This window comes from Lampris incognitus, chromosome 1 (assembly GCF_029633865.1).
Source record: "Lampris incognitus isolate fLamInc1 chromosome 1, fLamInc1.hap2, whole genome shotgun sequence".
Classification (NCBI taxonomy): Eukaryota; Metazoa; Chordata; class Actinopteri; order Lampriformes; family Lampridae; genus Lampris; species Lampris incognitus.
Genome location: NC_079211.1, coordinates 80,850,239 through 80,870,159, shown reverse-complemented (window position 1 = coordinate 80,870,159; position 19,921 = coordinate 80,850,239). Strand labels below are relative to the sequence as shown.

General features: G+C 47.6%; 1 protein-coding gene across 2 annotated transcripts in view; it reads right to left on the bottom strand.

Annotated features, from left to right (window-relative positions):
• The window catches only part of pomt1 (protein-O-mannosyltransferase 1), a 105,509-nt gene that overhangs the window by 18,901 nt on the left and 66,687 nt on the right, over positions 1-19,921 (bottom strand). For both annotated transcript variants that reach the window (XM_056283000.1, XM_056283007.1), the window contains 2 exons: positions 11,303-11,416; positions 929-1,055 (listed from right to left, as the gene is read on the bottom strand). In XM_056283000.1, the coding sequence (XP_056138975.1) occupies positions 929-1,055; positions 11,303-11,416 (241 nt within the window). The remainder of the gene's footprint in view (positions 1-928; positions 1,056-11,302; positions 11,417-19,921) is intronic.

Below are 19,921 nucleotides of genomic sequence, written 5' to 3'. Positions count from 1 at the left end.
GTAAGGGTGGGGATACCTGCAGTCAGTTTATAAGGGTGGGGGTACCTGCAGTCAGTTTATAAGGCAGGGATACCTGCAGTCTGTTTATAAGGGTGGGGATACCTGCAGTCAGTTTATAAGGGTGGGGATACCTGCAGGCAGTTTATAAGGGTGGGGATACCTGCAGTCAGTTTATAAGGGTGGGGTACCTGCAGTCAGTTTATAAGGGTGGGGGTACGTGCAGTCAGTTTATAAGTGTGGGGATACCTGCAGGCAGTTTATAAGGGTGGGGTACCTGCAGTCAGTTTATAAGGGTGGGGATACCTGCAGTCAGTTTATAAGGATGGGGGTACCTGCAGGCAGTTTATAAGGGTGGGGATACCTGCAGTCAGTTTATAAGGGTGGGGATACCTGCAGTCAGTGAGACTGAAGAGGTCACTTAGATGTATCTGTCAGTAAATGTGTCCAGATGAACTGGTTCAACTCTGCTGGACTTCCTGATCTGGGTTATTGACCTGGGCTATTGAGCATGAAGACATGTAAACATGAGATGTGAGACAGGCTGTACAAGAGGAGCTCTTTGTAAAAGAAAAACAGAAAACAGCTGAATTCTACATCCTATACTTGTTTTTCAGCAGAAAGTGACAACAGGAAATGCATGATGATTATAGCAATAATGATGCTAGAAAATATAACTGTTTTGATTTCTGTTCTACTTTAATACTGTCGCTGGCTCGTGATGATCATCACAGACACAGTATGTTGATGTGTTGAACACATGTCAGAGCTGCAGATATAATAATAATAATAATAGTAATAACAATAATAATAATAATATCAATAATAATGTGACCTTTCTGTCCGTCTACATGAATACATCTATACAGCAACTTATGAATACAGCTGTTCACAAAACTCTGTGTGTGTATGTGTGTGTGTGTGTATGTACCGTCAGGTATGTCTTTGAGGCCCCTCCTCCTCCGCAGCAGGTAAAACAGCCCCAGCAGCTGATAGGCTGACAGACAGACATTAGCCACACCCCATGACACTGGGTTACCAATGAGATGAATCTGAGCCTGAGGGAGGACAGCCAATCACAACACAGTTATACATCTGTGTATAAGTGTGTGTGTGTGTGTGTGTGTGTGTGTGTGTGTGTGTGTGTGTGTGTGTGTGTGTGTGTGTGATGCGGCAACCTCCGGGGAGGAAAATGACACCAATGTGGAAGTGCCAAAAGCGGAAATTCCTACAACTTCAGGAATTGGAGAACCTTAGCCTTCAAAAGTGAATCAGTCCCCACAGACCCCCATGTTAAAATGTACAACAACTTTACAGTCCCCATAGATACCCATGTTAAAATGTACAACAACTTTACAATCTCCACAGACCACCATGTTAAAACGTACAACAACTTTACAATCTCCACAGACCCCCATGTTAAAATGTACAACAACTTTACAGTCCCCACAGACCCCCATGTTAAAATGTACAACAACTTTACAATCAGGACCAGATGATAGGCACACTGGAGGTCCAGCTTAGTGAAGACTGTAGCCTGGGTGAGGGGCTCAAGGGTGGAACACATGAGAGGAAGGGGGTACTTGTTCTTGACGGTTATCTCATTGAGTTGGCGATAGTCAATGCAGGGTCGGAGGCCCCCGTCCTACTTCTTCACGAAAAAAATCCAGCTGCCACCTGGGAGGATGAGGGCCGAATGAGCCAAGGACTCAGAGATGTACTCGTCCATCGCAGCCTTCTCGGGGATGGTCAGACTGTACAGGCGACTGCTGGGAAGCGGTGCCCCAAAGCGGAGGTCGATAGCACAGTCATAAGGCCGATGAGGAGGAAGAGATTGGGCCCGGGTCTTGCTGAAAACCTCCCCTAGATCATAGTACTCGGGGAACAGAGGAGAGGTCGGGAGGAGGGGCACTAGGGGCACGTCGGGGGGACAGGCCGGGAGCAGCCTGGAGACATTGGGCATGACAGGAGGAGCGCCACTCCATGATGGTACCGGAGGCCCAGGCGATGTGTGGCTCATGCTGCACAAACCAGGGGCGCCCTAGAATCATAGGGACTAACGGGGACTGGATGATGAAGAACCGAAGTCTCTCCACATGGTTCCCTGCTATGGTGAGAGAGACAGGGTGGGTACTTTGGGTGACGCTGGCAAGGCAGCGCTCATGCAGCGCCAAGGCCTCCATGGGCTTCTCCGGCGTCTCTAGCGGGGATGTTGGCCTGGGCAGCAAACTCTGAGTCCAGGAAACACTCATCAGCTCCTGAGTCGAGGAGTGCACCCACCGTGAGCCGCTGGTCAGCCCAGGCCAGGGTAACGCTAACTAGATGGTTCTGTGGGGCAGGACGGCGGGAACAGGAAAGGCGGCTCACTAGGATCTTCCGGGGTCCCAGTGAGCCTAGTCTTTTGGCCAAGTAAGGCAACTGCTGATCAGATGTCCCTTCTGGCCGCAGTAGAGGCATTGACCTGCCTTGAACCGGGCCTCCCGTTCGGCCGGACTAAGGCGTGGTCTGGGGCACGGGGGGAGAAACGGCTACAGGGAAAGTGGGGCGAGCAGGAGTAGGGGTCCTGTCAGGAGTGCTGGACAACTGGGGAATGGACGGGGATCCACGCAGGGCTCACTCGCGCCTCCTCTCCCGGAGGCGTCTATCGATGAGGATGGCGAGCTTGATCAGGTCATCAAGGGAGGTGGGCTCCTCCCAGGTGGCTAGCTGGTCCTTGACAGCCTCGCTGAGACCTCTCCGGAAGGTGACCCGAAGTGACTGGTCGTTCCAGCCGCAGCTAGCCTGAACTCCACTGAGTAGTCCGTGACACTGCCACTGCCCTGCTGGATATTGCTCAGCCGAGCACTAGGGTCCTGGCCACAGACTGGATGGTGGAAAACCTTCTGTAGTTCCGCCACAAAGTCCCCGTAGGTGAGACAGAAACTGGCCCTCATGGACTAGGAAGAAGTGGCCCACTGAGCTGCTTGGCCTGTGAGCAGGTTGGTCACATAAGCGACATGGGCAGCATCAGACGTGAACAGGTTAGGTTGGTGCATGAAGACCAGCTCACACTGCATGATGAACGTGGCACAGGTCTCGAAGTCGCCATCAAATGGTCGTGGACTGGAGAGGCAGGGCTCCCGGGGAACTGGGTTGAGCCGCACAGGGTTAACTGGGGCAGCGGGCCCAGGGGGCGGGTTACCCATGACTCCAGGAGCAGGCTGGCCCGGCGGCTGGGTGGCGAGAGCCGCCGTGATGGTCTGCAACTGCCGCAGGTTCTCTGCTTGTTGGCTCGCCAATGCCACCTGCTGGCCCGTTAGGTTGTCCACAGAGGCCTGGAGGGGCTGGACCCGAGTCTGGAGATCCCTCACAGCGACAGAGGCCGCCTCTAGCTGCTGGGTGTGGGAGTTGGTCAGTTGGATCTGCTCGATGAGAGCTGCTTGAACCAGACTGGCCGGTACGCTCTCTGTGCCGGCTGGGGTCGTCATGGCCAGTTCGTACTGTTAGGGTTTGTGGGAGACCCCAAGCGCACGACACCAGGCAGAGATAGAGTTCGCCGAAACTGGAGTACTTTATTAATAGTTCATACAAAGGTCAACGCGGAAGGACAAGGAGCATCTTAGGAAACAGGAAGCCCAAAACGAACCGAAATGTCCCTTTAAGGTCCAACGAGAAAACATGCACGGCAACGAAAAGAGCCCAGTAATCCACTTTGCAGGTAGTCCCCAACAAACAGAGAAAGTACAAGGAAACTCACAGATAATCCAGGGAAAAACTCCACAGAGAAAATAATAAATCCACGGGCTGAGATAAACTCGGAGAGAATACACAGGGAGGGAAGAGTAACCACTTCAACGAGGAGGTTACAGCACGAACTGGCAATGAGCTCTGGGAGACCAGCAAACTTAAGCCCAGCCCTGACGAGCTGATTGGCTGCAGGCGCGGGATAGGCGTGCCGTAACATAAATTACACTAATATTGATAATTATCAGCCGGATAATCTCTAAATTACACTAATATTGACGATTATCAGACGGATAGTCTCTAAATTACACTAATATTTATAAATATCAACGTGATAATCTCTAAATTACACTAATATTGATAATTATCAGCCAGATAATCTGTAAATTACATTAATATTGACAATTATAAGCCGAATGATCTCTAAATTACACTAATATTGATAATTATCAGCCAGATAATCTCTAAATGACACTAATATTGACGATTATCAGACGGATAGTCTCTAAATTACACTAATATTTATAAATATCAACGTGATAATCTCTAAATTACGGTAATATTGATAATTATCAGCCAGATAATCTCTAAATTACACTAATATTGACAATTATCAGCCGGATAATCTCTAAATTACGGTAATATTGATAATTATCAGCCGAATAATCTCTAAATTACACTAATATTGACAATTATTAACCGGATCACCTCTAAATTACACTAATATTGACAATTATCAGCCGGATAATCTCTAAATTACACTAATATCGATAATTATCAACCGGATAATCTCTAAATTACACTAATATTGATAATTATCAGCCATATCACCTCTAAATAACACTAATATTGACAATTATCAGCCGGATAATATCTAAAGGACACTAATATTGACAATTATCAGCCGGATAATCTCTAAATTACACTAATATTGACAATTATCAGCCGGATCTGTTAGGGCTCGGTCTGTTGACCAACCTGGCAACCAGCAATGAGAGCGGGGGAAGGGCGCGTCTGAAACACCTGCAGCCTACCTACTCGTTAACCACTCTAGTATAAGTTTATTTGCTTTCCAGAACTCGTCGCGAGTTCGTCCTGAACAGTCCCGTGAGTAAATTCTTCGTCTCGGGTTTTGTGACATTTCTGTGTCTCCCGGTGGAGTACAGATTGTAGTATTCTCCGTGTTTTTGCTTGTTTGATTATTCCCTTGTGTCAGTTCTCCTTGAGAGCTTGTTCGGAGAAGAACTCTCTTTGTGTTTTCCCCATTGGATTTTCCCATCGTGATTTTCTAGTTGAGATCAAGTTTTTGATATTCTAATTTCTCCTCTCTCACTGTGGATCTTATTACTCGGTTGGACTTCTACCTTAAAGGAGCAGTTTGTGTTTTTTTTCCCTTTCGGACTTTAAAGGAGCAGTTTGTGTTTTTTTCCCTTTCGGACTTTAAAGGAGCAGTTTACGTTTTTTCCCTTTCGGACTTTAAAGGAGCAGTTTACGTTTTTTCCCTTTCGGACTTTAAGGGAGCAGTTTACGTTTTTTCCTTTTCGGATTAAGGGGGCAGTTTACGTTTTCCCATTTTTAAGAAGCTATTCTCAAGTTCCGCCTGAAGCGCCTCCCCCTTCTGTCCAGGCCCGGCCGGCTCTCCTCTACGAGTCCTGCCAGGTTGGTGCTTTACTTTGTCTTGTGTTGTCGCTATTGGGTTCGTTCTACAAACCTTAACAGTACGAACTCGCCCTCACTATGAACCCAGACAACCTAGACGCCAATCCTGTCCAGGCTGCTCTCTATAAGCAGATTCAGCTTACAGCCTCCCACGGCCAGCAACTACAAGAGGCCGCTGTTGCCATGCAGGGCCTCCGGGCTCAGGTGCAACCCCTCCAGGCTTCGGTGGATTCTCTTTCGGCCCAGCAAGCGGCGCTCGCGAGCCAACAAGAGGAGGTTCTTAAGCAGTTGCAAACTCTCACAGCGGCTATCACCATCCAGCCAGCTGTCCCACCAGTTCCGGCCGCCCCTCCTCCAGCAGTGCCCGCAGCCGTTGCCTTAGACAATCCTACCGTTTATGTTTCGGATTTCCGGGAGCCCAGTATCTCCAATCCCAAGCCTTTTGATGGCAACTTTGAGACCTGTGCCACGTTCATCATGCAGTGTGAGCTTGTCTTCGCCCACCATTCCAGGGGGTTCACCACAGATGCTGCAAGAGTTGCTTACGTGACTAACCTGCTGACTGGCCGCGCTGCTCAGTGGGCCACTGCTTCCTGGTCCATGGGGGCCAGTTTCTGCTCTTCCTACGATGACTTTGTGGCTGAGCTTCGGAAGGTATTCCATCATCCAGTGTACGGTCAGGATCCGGGTGTCCGATTGAGCAGGATCCAGCAGGGCAGTGGCAGTGTCACTGACTACTCAGTCGAGTTCAGGCTGGCTGCGGCTGAGAGTGGCTGGAACGACCAGTCACTTCGGGTAACCTTCCGTAGGGGCCTCAGCGATGCCGTCAAGGATCAGCTAGCCACCCGGGAGGATCCTACCTCTCTCGACGACCTTATCAGCCTTGCCATCCGCATCGATGGACGTCTCCGCGAGAGAAGGCGCGAGCGAGGTCTACGGGGAACCGTTTCTACCTCTCAGCCATCCAGAGCTTCCGAAGGGGGCTCTTCTTCGTCGCACTCCATTTCCCCTGTGGCAAGCCTCTCCTCCTCCCAGACAGTGACAGAGGAGGAACCTATGCAGCTTGGGCGTACACGACTGACTCCCGCTGAACGTGAGGCCCGGTTCAAGGCAGGTCTCTGTCTTTACTGCGGTCTTAAGGGACACCGGATCAGCGAGTGTCCTACGCGGCCAAAAGATTAGGCTCACTGGGACCCCGGGAGATCCTAGTGAGCCGTCTTTCCTGTTTCCGCCATCCTGCTCCGGCTAACCATCTTGTGAGCGTTACCCTGGCTTGGGCAGACCAGCGGCTCACTGTAGGCGCACTCATCGATTCGGGAGCTGATGGGTGTTTCTTGGACTCTACGTTTGCTGCTCAAGCTAACATTCCATGTGAGGAATTGGAGAGGCCAATAGAGGCCTTTGCTCTGGATGAGCGCCGCCTGGCCAGTGTTACCCGACAGTCCTGTCCCGTGTCTCTCACTATTGCTGGAAACCATGTGGAGAGCCTTCAGTTCTTCGTCATCCAGTCTCCCTTAGTTCCTGTGATCTTGGGGCGTCCCTGGTTGGCTCAGCATGAGCCACACATTGCTTGGTCGTCTGGTAACATTTTGGAGTGGAGCTCCTCCTGTCACGCCCGGTGTCTTCAGGCCGCACCTGGTCCAGCAGTCCAGACTGTTCCGATTGCTCCTCCTCCCGATCTTTCCTCTGTTCCTCCCGAGTATCATGATCTCGGGGAGGTCTTCAGCAAGACGCGGGCTCAGTCTCTCCCTCCGCATCGGCCATATGATTGTGCTATCAACCTCCGTCCTGGGGCCTCTCTCCCTAGCAGTCGTCTTTACAGCCTTTCCATTCCCGAGAAGGCTGCTATGGACGATTACATTTCAGAATCGTTGGCGGCAGGGCTCATCCGACCCTCATCCTCCCAGGTGGCAGCTGGTTTCTTTTTCGTTAAGAAGAAGGATGGTGGTCTCCGACCCTGCATTGATTATCGCCAACTCAACGACATCACCATCAAGAATAAATACCCCCTGCCTCTGATGAGCTTCACCCTCAAACCCCTGACCCAGGCGACTGTCTTCACTAAGCTGGATCTCCGGAACGCCTACCATCTCGTTCGGATCCGGAAAGGGGACGAGTGGAAGACAGCCTTTAAGACTCCCCGTGGTCATTATGAGTACCTGGTAATGCCGTTCGGCCTCACCAACGCCCCGGCGGTGTTCCAGGCACTCATGAATGACATCCTTCGCGACATGCTCGACCAATTCGTTGTCGTCTACCTTGATGACATCCTCATCTTCTCCAGGTCCCTCGAGGAGCATGTCCAGCACGTGCGGCAGGTTCTCGAACGCCTCCTTCGTAACCGGCTGTTCGTCAAGGCTGAGAAATGCCTGTTCCATTCTGAGTCAGTGGACTACTTAGGTTTTATCGTGGAGGGAGGCAAGACTCGAGCTGATCCTCGCAAGATCAAAGCGGTGGTGGAATGGCCGGATCCTAAGTCACGTAAGGAACTGCAGAGCTTCCTCGGGTTCGCGAACTTTTACAGGAGGTTCGTCCGAAACTACAGCTCTGTAGCAGAACCCCTCACCCGTCTAACCTCCCCCTCTCAGCCGTTCGTCTGGTCCCCAGCTGCTCGCTCTGCATTTCTGTCGCTCAAGGAGAGGTTCACCAGTGCCCCCGTCCTACTCCATCCCGATCCCAAGAGGCAGTTCATAGTTGAGGTGGACGCTTCGGACACCGGATTGGGGGCTGTGCTCTCCCAACGATCAGAGACCGACCAGAAGGTTCATCCTTGCGCGTTCTTCTCCCGCCGGTTCCTTCCCGCCGAGGAGAACTACGATGTTGGTAATCGGGAGCTTCTCGCTGTAGTGGCTGCACTTGAGGAATGGCGCCATTGGCTGGAGGGGGCAGAGCATCCATTTACCATCTGGACTGATCATAAGAACCTGACGTTCATCCGGGCAACCAAACGTCTCAATGGTCGGCAGGCACGGTGGGCCAGTTTCCTCAGTCGGTTCGACTTCACACTGACTTATCGTCCTGGCTCCCGCAACACCAAGGCAGATGCTCTGTCTCGTCAACACCTTAAGGAACCTGTAACGGTGGAGCCAAGTCCCGTCCTCCCTGAGACCAAGGTCGTTGGCGTGGTGACCTGGGGCCTTGAAACGGTGGTCAAGCGCGCCTTGCGCTCCAGTCCAGCCCCGAGCAACGTGCCGCCTCGCCGACTGTTTGTTCCGGACTCAGTGAGGTCTCGGGTCCTCAAATGGGGCCACACCAGTCAGCTCGCTTGCCACCCTGGAGTCCACCGCACTTTCACTTTCATAGCTCGACGGTTCTGGTGGCCCACTATGAGGAGGGACGTCAAGGAGTTCGTCATGGCCTGCACCATCTGTGCCCGCAGCAAGGCCTCTCACCAGGCACCGGCTGGTCTGCTGCAGCCCCTTCCTATTCCCAGTCGGCCCTGGTCCCATGTGGCGTTGGATTTTGTCTCTGGACTTCCTCCGTCTCAGGGCAACACAGTGATCCTGACGGTGGTGGATCGCTTCAGCAAGGGTGTTCACCTGGTGGCTTTGCCTAAGCTTCCTTCTGCTTCAGAAACCGCTGACCTCCTGATGAGCCACGTCTTCCGTTCGCATGGACTTCCCAAGGACATTGTGTCAGACAGAGGGCCCCAGTTTGTTTCCCGTGTGTGGCGTGCTTTCTGCAAGGGGTTGGGCGCCTCGGTCAGCCTTTCGTCGGGATATCATCCGCAGACTAACGGACAGACTGAGAGGATGAACCAGAGTGTGGAATCTGCTCTCCGTTGCGTCGCTGCCAAGAAGCCAACCTCCTGGAGTCAGTTTCTCCCCTGGGTCGAGTATGCGGTCAACTCCCTGGTCAGCTCCGCCACCGGCCTCTCGCCCTTTGAGGCATCCCTGGGTTACCAGCCGCCCGTCTTCTCTGCACAGGAGTCCGAAGTGGAGGTTCCCTCCGTGCAGACTCATCTGGACCGCTGTCGTCGTGTCTGGGAGATCACCAGGGCTGCGCTGCTCCGTGCTACGGAACGTGCCAGACGAGGAGCTAACCGTCGCTGATCCACAGCACCAGCTTACCAACCCGGACAGAGAGTCTGGCTGTCCACCAAGGATCTCCCCCTTCAGTCCTCTGCCAAGAAGCTGAATCCCCAGTTCGTTGGACCCTTCGAGATCCAGGAAGTACCCAGTCCTGCAGTTGTGCGTCTTAAGCTCCCGGCCTCCATGAAGATCCATCCGGTTTTTCATGTGTCCCGAGTAAAGCCTGTCTCCGAGAGCCCCCTTATGCCTCCGGCCCCAGCTCCGCCTCCCCCTGAGATTGTGGATGGGCATCCACAGTGGAAGGTCCGTCGGCTGATGGACGTCCGACGCAGGGGACGGGGGTTCCAGTATTTGGTTGACTGGGAGGGCTATGGGGTGGAGGAACGAAGCTGGGTATCCCGCCAGCTCATCATGGACCCTGGTCTGCTCGCTGAGTTCTATCGCCGTCACCCTGACAAGCCTGGCAGGTCGCCTGGTGGCTCCCGTAGAGGGGGGGGGGGGGTACTGTTAGGGCTCGGTCTGTTGACCAACCTGGCAACCAGCAATGAGAGCGGGGGAAGGGCGCGTCTGAAACACCTGCAGCCTACCTACTCGTTAACCACTCTAGTATAAGTTTGTTTGCTTTCCAGAACTCGTCGCGAGTTCGTCCTGAACAGTCCCGTGAGTAAATTCTTCGTCTCGGGTTTTGTGACATTTCTGTGTCTCCCGGTGGAGTACAGATTGTAGTATTCTCCGTGTTTTTGCTTGTTTGATTATTCCCTTGTGTCAGTTCTCCTTGAGAGCTTGTTCGGAGAAGAACTCTCTTTGTGTTTTCCCCATTGGATTTTCCCATCGTGATTTTCTAGTTGAGATCAAGTTTTTGATATTCTAATTTCTCCTCTCTCACTGTGGATCTTATTACTCGGTTGGACTTCTACCTTAAAGGAGCAGTTTGTGTTTTTTTTCCCTTTCGGACTTTAAAGGAGCAGTTTGTGTTTTTTTCCCTTTCGGACTTTAAAGGAGCAGTTTACGTTTTTTCCCTTTCGGACTTTAAAGGAGCAGTTTACGTTTTTTCCCTTTCGGACTTTAAGGGAGCAGTTTACGTTTTTTCCTTTTCGGATTAAGGGGGCAGTTTACGTTTTCCCATTTTTAAGAAGCTATTCTCAAGTTCCGCCTGAAGCGCCTCCCCCTTCTGTCCAGGCCCGGCCGGCTCTCCTCTACGAGTCCTGCCAGGTTGGTGCTTTACTTTGTCTTGTGTTGTCGCTATTGGGTTCGTTCTACAAACCTTAACAGGATCACCTCTAAATTACACTAATATTGACAATTATCAGCCAGATAATATCTAAAGGACACTAATATTGACAATTATCAGCCGGATAATATCTAAAGTACACTAATATTGATAATTACCAGCCGGATAATATCTAAAGTACACTAATATTGTTCATGTAAAGCAGCCATTTCGAGTTGGTCTTGCTGTTATCGTGAATCTGCAATGCCAAAGCACGACTGATGAAACCTGTATAATAGGTGAGAGTGTACACATGTAAGGGACCATGTGTTCTCAGTAGACCTCCTAGTTAAACTAACATAGTGCTGTTGGTGTGAGGCAGCCGTTTCCAGTTGGTCCTGCTGTCTTAGCATGCAGTACATGTGGAATGCGACTTGCCATGGCGGAGCCAGGTACAGCCAGGGTGGAGGCAACGTTGTGGGCGAGCAGTGTTCTCAGTTTCTCACTCAGGTCCACCCCTCGCTCAAAAAAACAAGATGGCAACGGGACAATGCCAAACTCGACGCTTCAAAACGCTAGTCCACAAACCAACTGGTGACATCACCGTGTCTACAGCCGTTACTTTATTGTGTGTGTGTGTGTGTGTGTGTGTGTGTGTGTGTGTGTGTGTGACTGTACTTACATTAGTGGATGGGTGGAGCCAGTAGGCTATGTTTGTTTCCATGGTGATCCACTCCAAAGGGGAGGAGCTGTATTTGTGTTCTGATTCCTCCTGTTTGACAGTCAGCATCTTCCACTGCCATGGCAACAACAACAACAACCTGCTGTCAGTCTGTTGTCATGGTAATGTCCCTGTACTGTAGTGGTTCGCAGCCAGTGGGCTGAGGTCAAAAAGACTCCAACCAGACCAAACCAAGTTAACTACATTACACTCATCTAAAGCCATATAAACCAGTCTAAACCAAATTAAAACAGACGAGCCCCGTGTAAACTCATCGAAACCAGTTTAAATCAATCTAAAAGTATCTAGACTAAGCAGGTCCAAACGAGGCTAAAAAGTCTAAACTCATTTAAACCAGGCTGAACCAGTCTAAAGCAACAGACTGAAGCAGGTTATTGGAGAATGGATGAAAAGTTGAAGCTGAATGTGTTTTCAGCATCTTTGACCCACAGAAAGTCAAACATCAGTTGTATTTCAGTAGTTAATCCATGTAAGAACATCACAGAGAGAGGTGAACCAGTTCACCTGGACACCATGTTTATACAGAGAAACATTCATCATCATCTCAGTGACCTCTTCAGTATCACCTGACTGCAGGTACCCCACCCTTATAAACTGACTGCAGGTACCCCACCCTTATAAACAACACTGTGCATTTTAACTTCTAGAGTGATTCTGAATTGCTGGTTCATCTAGAACAGAGTGAGTATCATCTTTCTTGGTTAACTACTTGCTACTAGTCTTATTCCAGCTACTTGAGTATTAGTCCTTTTGTCTATACATCTGCTGCTGGTTCCTAGTCGGATCTTATTCTAGCTGTAGTTGTCTTATTCTATTTAGTTACGTGAGCAAATAGTCCAACAGTTTAAGAACAACGTTTCTCAACGTACAACTGCAAGGAATTTAGGGATTTCATCATCTCCAGTCCATCATATCATCACAAGATTCAGAGAATCCGCAGAAATCTCTGCACGTAAGCAGCAAGGCCAAAAACCAACACTGAATGCCCGTGACCTTCGACCCCTCAGGCGGCACTGCATTAAAAACCGACATCATTGTGTAAAGGATATTACCACGTGGGCTCAGGAACACTTGGGAAAACCATCGTCAGTTAACACAGTTCGTCGCTACATCTACAAGTGCAAGTTAAAACTCTACCATGCAAAGCCAAAGCCAGATATCAACACCACCCAGAAACACCGCCGGCTTCTCTGGGCCCGAGCTCATCTGAGATGGACTGACGCCAAGTGGACAAGTGTGCTGTGGTCTGACGAGTCCACATTTCACATTGTTTTTGGAAATCATGGACGTCGTGTCCTCCGGGCTAAAGAGGAAAAGGACCATCCAGATTGTTATCAGAGCAAAGTCCAAAAGCCAGCATCTGTGATGGTAAGGGGGGTGTTAGTGCCCATGGCATCATGGGTAACTTGCACATCTGTGAAGGCACCATTAATGCTGAAAGGTACATACAGGTTTTGGAGCAACATGTGCTGCCATCCAAGCGACGTCTTTTTCAGGGACGTCCCTGCTTATTTCAGCAAGACAATGCCAAGCCACATTCTGCACGTGTTACACCAGCGGGGCTTCGTAGTAAAAGAGTGCGGGTACTGGACTGGCCTGCCTGCAGTCCAGACCTGTCTCCCATTGAACATGTGTGGCGCATTATGAAGCGCACAATACGACAACGGAGACCCCGGACTGCTGAGCAACTGAAGTCGTACATCAAACAAGAATGGGAAAGAATTCCACCTACCAAGCTTCAACAAGTAGTGTCCTCAGTTTCCAAATGCTTATTGGGTGTTGTTAAAAGGAAAGGTGGTGGAACACAGTGGTGAACATGCCCCTGACCCAGCTTCTTTGGAACGTGTTGCAGGCATCACATTCAGAATGAGTGAATATTTGCAAAAAAACAATACAATTTATCAGTTTGAACATTAAATATCTTGTCTTTGTAGTGTATTCAACTGAATATAGGTGGAAAAGGATTTGCAAGTCATTGTATTCTGTTTTTATTCACGTTTTACACAACGTCCCAACTTCACTGGAATTGGGGTTTGTACTTGTCTTATTTACTTATTCTAGCTGCAGCTGTTTTTCACCTAGTGTGTCCTTAATTATTTCTTGTTGCCTAGCTGTTTTGACTTAGTTATCATTTTAGCTTATAAATATACTCCTTGGTTTTTTTGTTTATGTTTTTGTTTCTAATGTTAAAAAACAATTTAAAATGTAAAAGAAAAGAAAACAAAAGAGAAAAAATCAAAACAAGCAAAGCAATATCATCAGCAAACATTTGTTTCAAATGTCGACAGTTGGAAAAGGAGTAGGCAGAAATTAAAAAAACGTTTCTAGTGCTACCCCCTTTTTCTATTTTAGTATTTCAACAGTGAACCGTGTGATTTAAATGAAAACTCAGTCATCTCCCACCAGTGACCATGGCATCTATCTAGTAAACCACACAAAGATCCTTCATTCAACACAACAAGAACAACGCAAGTGCAGAGCAACATCAAAACAACTCAAGAGCAACTCACACAGGATGTCCCAGCTCCATCCCATATCTGTCCAACATATGGTTTTAAGGAGTCTTTTAAATGTGATTATTGATTCACATGTTTGCATTTCATCACTGCAGTTGTTCCATATCTTGACACCTTTGATTGTGACTCAATGATATTTTGCATTTGTCCTTACTGGGTTTTGTTTAAACATACATATTCCTCTCAGGTCATAATTACTCTCCCTCAGCTGGAACAGCCCCTGGATACGGCTGGGCACTTCATGATTTAACACTTTGGACATGATCTGAGCAGTTTTAAAGTCCACCAGATCTTTGAATTTTAGTGTTTTTAGTTTGATTAAGAGTTGGCTTGTTGGTTCTCTGCAGCTGGCTCCGTTTACTATCCTTATGGCTCTTTTTTGAATAACACAGATTGAATCGGAGTTGGTTTTATGTGTTCCCCCACACTTCCACACAGAAGGTGATGTATGGAAGTATGAGGGAACAGTACAAGGTGAAAAGTGAAGCTTGATTTAGAAGATCTTTGACTTTGAATAGTATTGCAATTGATTTGGATACTTTGGCCTTGGTATAATTTATATGTGGTTTCCAACATCATTTATTGTCCACTATTACCCAACCACTGAGGATGCACAAGCCAGTGCATTCTTAGTGCCGGTCCCAAGCCTGGACAAATGGGGAGGATTGCATCAGGAAGGGCATCCGGCGTAAAATCTTTGCCAAATCAAATACGCGGATCATGAATAAGATTTCCATACCGGATCGGTCGAGGCCCGGGTTACCAAGGACCGCCACTGGTACTGTTAACCAGCAGGGTGCCGGTGGAAACTATGCTACTGTTGGGCGAAGGAGAAGGAGAGGGGGAAGGCATGTCCAGAGGCAGCTAGAGAGGAGGAAGGGTAGGCGTGTGGAGGTGAGAGTTGGAACTTTGAATGTTGGCACTATGACTGGTAAAAGGAGAGAGCTGGCTGACATGATGGAAAGAAGAAAGGTAGGCATACTGTGTGTGCAAGAGACCAGGTGGAAGGGGAGTAAGGCCAGGAGTATCAGAGGTGGGTTCAAACTCTTCTACCATGGTGCGAATGGGAGGAGAAATGGGGTAGGGTAATTCTGAAGGAAGAGTATGCCAAGAGCGTGCTGGAGGTGAAGAGAGTGTCAGACAGAGTGATGAGTATGAAGGTGGAAATCGAAGGTGTATTGCTGAATGTTATCAGCACATATGCCCCACAAGTTGGGTGTGAGATGGATGAAAAAGAAGAATTCTGGAGTGAGTTGGACGACGTGGTGGAGAGGGTACCTAAGGAGGAGAGAGTGGTGATTGGAGCCGACTTCAATGGACATGTTGGTGAAGGGAACAGAGGCGATGAGGAGGTGATGGGAAGGTATGGAGTCAAGGAGAGAAATGTGGAAGGACAGATGGTGGTCGATTTTGCGAAAGAATGGAAATGGCTGTGGTGAATACATATTTCAAGAAGAGGGAGGAACACAGGGTGACGTACAAGAGTGGAGGAAAGTGCACACAGGTGGACTATATCTTATGTAGAAGGCGACATCTAAAAGGGATTGGAGACTGCAAGGTGGTGACAGGGGAGAACGTAGCTAGGCAGCATCGGATGTTGGTCTGTAGGATGACTTTGGAGACCAAGATGAGGAAGCGAGTGAAGACACAGCCGAAGATCAAATGGTGGAAGTTGAAGAAGGAAGACTGCTTTGTGGAGTTCAGACAGGAATTAAGACAGGTACTGGGTGGTAGTGGAGAGTTGCCAGATGGCTGGGCAACCACTGCAGAAATAGTGAGGGAGACAGCTAGGTACTTGGTGTGTCATCGGGACAGAGGAAGGAAGACAAGGACACTGGTGGAATGAGGAAGTACTGCAAATTATACGGAGGAAGAGTTTGGCAAAGAAGAAGTGGGATAGTCAGAGAGATGAAGAAAGTAGACAGGAGTACAAGGAGATGCAACGTAAAGCGAAGAGAGAGGTGGCAAAGGCAAAGGAAAAGGTGTATGGTGAGTTGTATGACAGGTTAGACACTAAGGAAGGAGAAAAGGAATTTGTACCGATTGGCTAGACAGAGGGACCAACCTGCAAAGGATGTGCAGCAAGTTAGGGCGATCAAGGATAGAGATGGAAATGTGCTGACAAGCGAGGAGAGTGCGCTGAGAAGGTGGAAGGAGTACTTTGAGGGGCTGATGAATGAAGAAAATGAGAGAGAGAGAAGGTTGGATGATGTGGGGATAGTGAATCAGGAAGTTCAGTGGATTAGCAAGGAGGAAGTGAGGGCAGCTATGAAGAGGATGAAGAGTGGAAAGGCAGTTGGTCCTGATGACATACCTGTGGAGGCATGGAGATGTTTAGGAGAGATGGTAGTGGGGTTTTTAACTAGATTGTTTAACACAATCCTGGAAAGTGAGAGGATGCTTGAGGAGTGGAGAAGAAGCATACTGGTACCGATTTTCAAGAACAAGGGCGATGTGCAGAACTGTAGCAACTACAGACGTATAAAGTTGATCAGCCACAGCATGAAGATTTGGGAAAGAGTAATAGAAGCTAGGTTAAGAGGAGAGGTGATGATCAGCGAGCAGCAGTATGGTTTCATGCCATGAAAGAGCACTACAGATGCAATATTTGCTCTGAGAATGTTGATTGAGAAGTATAGAGAAGGCCAGAAGGAGTTGCATTGTGTCTCTGTAGATTTAGAGAAAGCTTATGACAGAGTGCCGAGAGAGGAGGTGTGGTATTGTATGAGGAAGTCAGGAGTTGCAGAGAAGTATGTAGGAGTGGTGCAGGATATGTATGAGGGAAGTGTGACAGTGGTGAGGTGTGTTGTTGGAATGACAGATGGGTTCAAGGTGGAGGTGGGATTACATCAAGGATCAGCTCTGAGCCCTTTCTTGTTTGCAATGGTGATGGACAGGTTGACGGACAAGATCAGGCAGGAGTCTCCATGGACGATGATGTTCGCGGATGACATTGTGATCTGTAGCGAGAGTAGGGTGCAGGTTGAGGAAAGCCTGGAGAGGTGGAGGTATGCACTGGAGAGAAGGGGAATGAAAGTCAGTAGGAGCAAGACAGAATACCTATGTGTGAATGAGAGGGAGGACAGTGGAATGGTCAGGATACAAGGAGTGGAGGTGACAAAGGCATTTGAGTTTAAATGCTTGGGGTCAACTGTCCAAAGTAACGGGGAGTGCAGTAGAGAGGTGAAGAAGAGAGTGCAGGCAGGGTGGAGTGGGTGGAGAAGAGCGTCAGGAGTGATTTGCGACAGAAGGGTACCAGCAAGAGTTAAAGGGAAGGTTTGCAAGATGGTTGTGAGACCAGCTATGTTATATGGTTTGGAGACAGTGGCACTGACGAAAGACAGGAGGTGGAGCTGTAGGTGGCAGAGATGAAGATGCTAAGATTTTCACTGGGAGTAACGAAGAAGGACAGGGTTAGGAATGAATATATTAGAGGGACCGCTCAGGTTGGACGGTTTGGAGACAAAGCAAGAGAGGCAAGATTGAGATGGCTTGGACATGTGTGGAGGAGGGATGCTGGGTATATTGGGAGAAGGATACTGAATATGGAGCTGCCAGGGAAGAGGAAAAGAGGGAGGCCAAAGAGGAGGTTTATGGATGTGGTGAGGGAAGACATGCAGGTGGCTGGTGTGACAGAGGAAGACGCAGAAGACAGGAAGAAATGGAAACGGATGATCTGCTGTGGCGCCCCCTAACGGGAGCAGCCAAAAGTAGTGGTAGTAATTACCCCAAGAAATTTAATTTCAGTCACTCTTTCTATTTCTACATTGTTAATCACGACTTTCTTGATTGAGTTAATTTTACGGTAACCAAAGATTATAAATTTTGTTTTACATAAATTCAAAGGTAGTTTGTTAGCATCAAACCACGTCTTTAACTTCATCAGTTCCTTTTCCACTATATCCAGGAGCTGATCCAGATGATCCCCCACAGCAAAATACATTTGTGTCATCAGCAAATAAAATGGCTTTCAGAGATTCAGACATTTCACAAATATTGTTTATATGCAGAATAAACAGTAATGGACCCAACACTGAGCCCTGGGGGACCCCACATGTGACTTTCAGTAGGTGAGATTTGAAGTTTTGTAATTCAACATATTGATATCTGTCTTTTAGATAGCTGGTTAATCCAGAGAGTGCGGTTCCCCTAATTCCATATGATTGTAGTTTTTTCAGTAATAATTCATGGTCTACGGTGTCAGATTTTTTTTTTAGATCCAGAAATACCGCTATTGTATATTTTTTGTTTTCTATTGCCACTGTTATTTCATCTACAAATTCTATGAGTGCAAATGAAGTTGCTCTGTTTGCTCTAAAACCATATTGCTGATCATACTGTCCATTATGTTTTGTGATGAAGTCATGTATTCTTGAAAAGTATATTTTTTGTAGTATTTTTGAGAACCGTGGGAGCAAGAAAACAGGTCTGTAATTTGAAAGGATGTGTTTATCACCAGACTTATAGATTGGTATAACTTTGGCTGTTTTCATTTTGTTTGGAAAAACACCGGTTTGAAGGGATTGGTTACAGATGTGAGACAAAGGTTGTGCAATGCATTCGATGATATTTTTGACCATAAACATGTCTATTCCATTCCAGCCAGTGGACTTCTTGTCCCTGAAATTTTTAACTGTATCAATAATTTCTTTTTCATTTGTTCCCATGGATTCTTTAACAGACGTTTTCTTGCTTTCTACATTATCTCCGCTACCGGTCTTTGCAATTTCCTCAGCCAAATCAGGACCAACACTGACAAAAAATTTATTGAACTCATTTGCAACCATGGCCATGTCATTAACAGTTGAATTATTACTAGTCAGGAAATGGTTAGGGTATCCTGCCTTCCCACTATCTTTTTTAATAATATCATTTAATACATTCCATGTTTGTTTAATATTGTTTTTGTTGTCCTCTAGTAATTTACTGTCTACTGCTACTTTCGGCTGCTCCCGTTAGGGGGCGCCACAGCGGATCACCCGTTTCCATTTCCTCCTGTCTTCTGTGTCTTCCTCTGTCACACCAGCCACCTGCATGTCCTCCCTCACCACGTCCATAAACCTCCTCTTTGGCCTTCCTCTTTCCTGGCAGCTCCAAATTACTGTAATACTCCTTTTTGCTGATTCTCATAATTCTAGTTAATTTGTTTTTATATATCTTATATTTTTGATCAGCTTCTATTGTTCTTTTCTTTAAAAATTCTTTATATAATAATTTTTTCTTCTTACATGCATTTAGTATTCCTTTAGTTAACCATGGTTTTTCAGCATATATTTGTTTATCTACTTTCCTTACTAGTGGACATTTTTTTTCATACAGCGTTACTATAATGGACAGAAATGATTCATAGGCCTCATTTGCATCTTCTACATAAACTTTATTCCATTCTTGTTTCATTAGGTCTTCTTTAAAATAATTGATAGCATCTTGTGTTATGTGCCTTGTCGTTTTGAAGGTTTTGATATCTTTCTTGGTCATGGTACAGCTCTGGATTATTGCAAAGACCGGCAGATGGTCACTAGTGTCATCTATTACTATTCCACTTACTACTTTGCGGTCAATGACGTTGGTCAATATGTTGTCAGTTAGGGTTGCACTGTGCGTTGTTATTCTGGTTGGTCTTGTGATTGCGGGATATAGGCTGGTACTGTACATGGAATTAATGAACTGTGATCATGTGGGTTTAACAAGTCAATGTTGAAATCCCCACAGATAAAACCCATGTTCTTGTTATTTATGTTGGTATAAAGTTCTGATAACTTTTCTCTAAAGGTGTCAGTGCAGGAACCAGGTTTTCTATAAATGCAGCTAATTATTATATTTTTTGATTCCCCCATGTCTGTTTCTACTGTGATAGACTCCATGATATTATCCAAAACAAATGACATTTTACCAACAGAACAACTTTTGTAATTTTTATCTATGTATAATGCAACCCCCCCTCCCACCCTTTGACTGAGTCCTGTTAATGAAACAGCTTTCATATCCCTTGATCTCCACCATGTCAGTGTGTGTCTCATAAGCCCAGTTTCAGATATTGCTA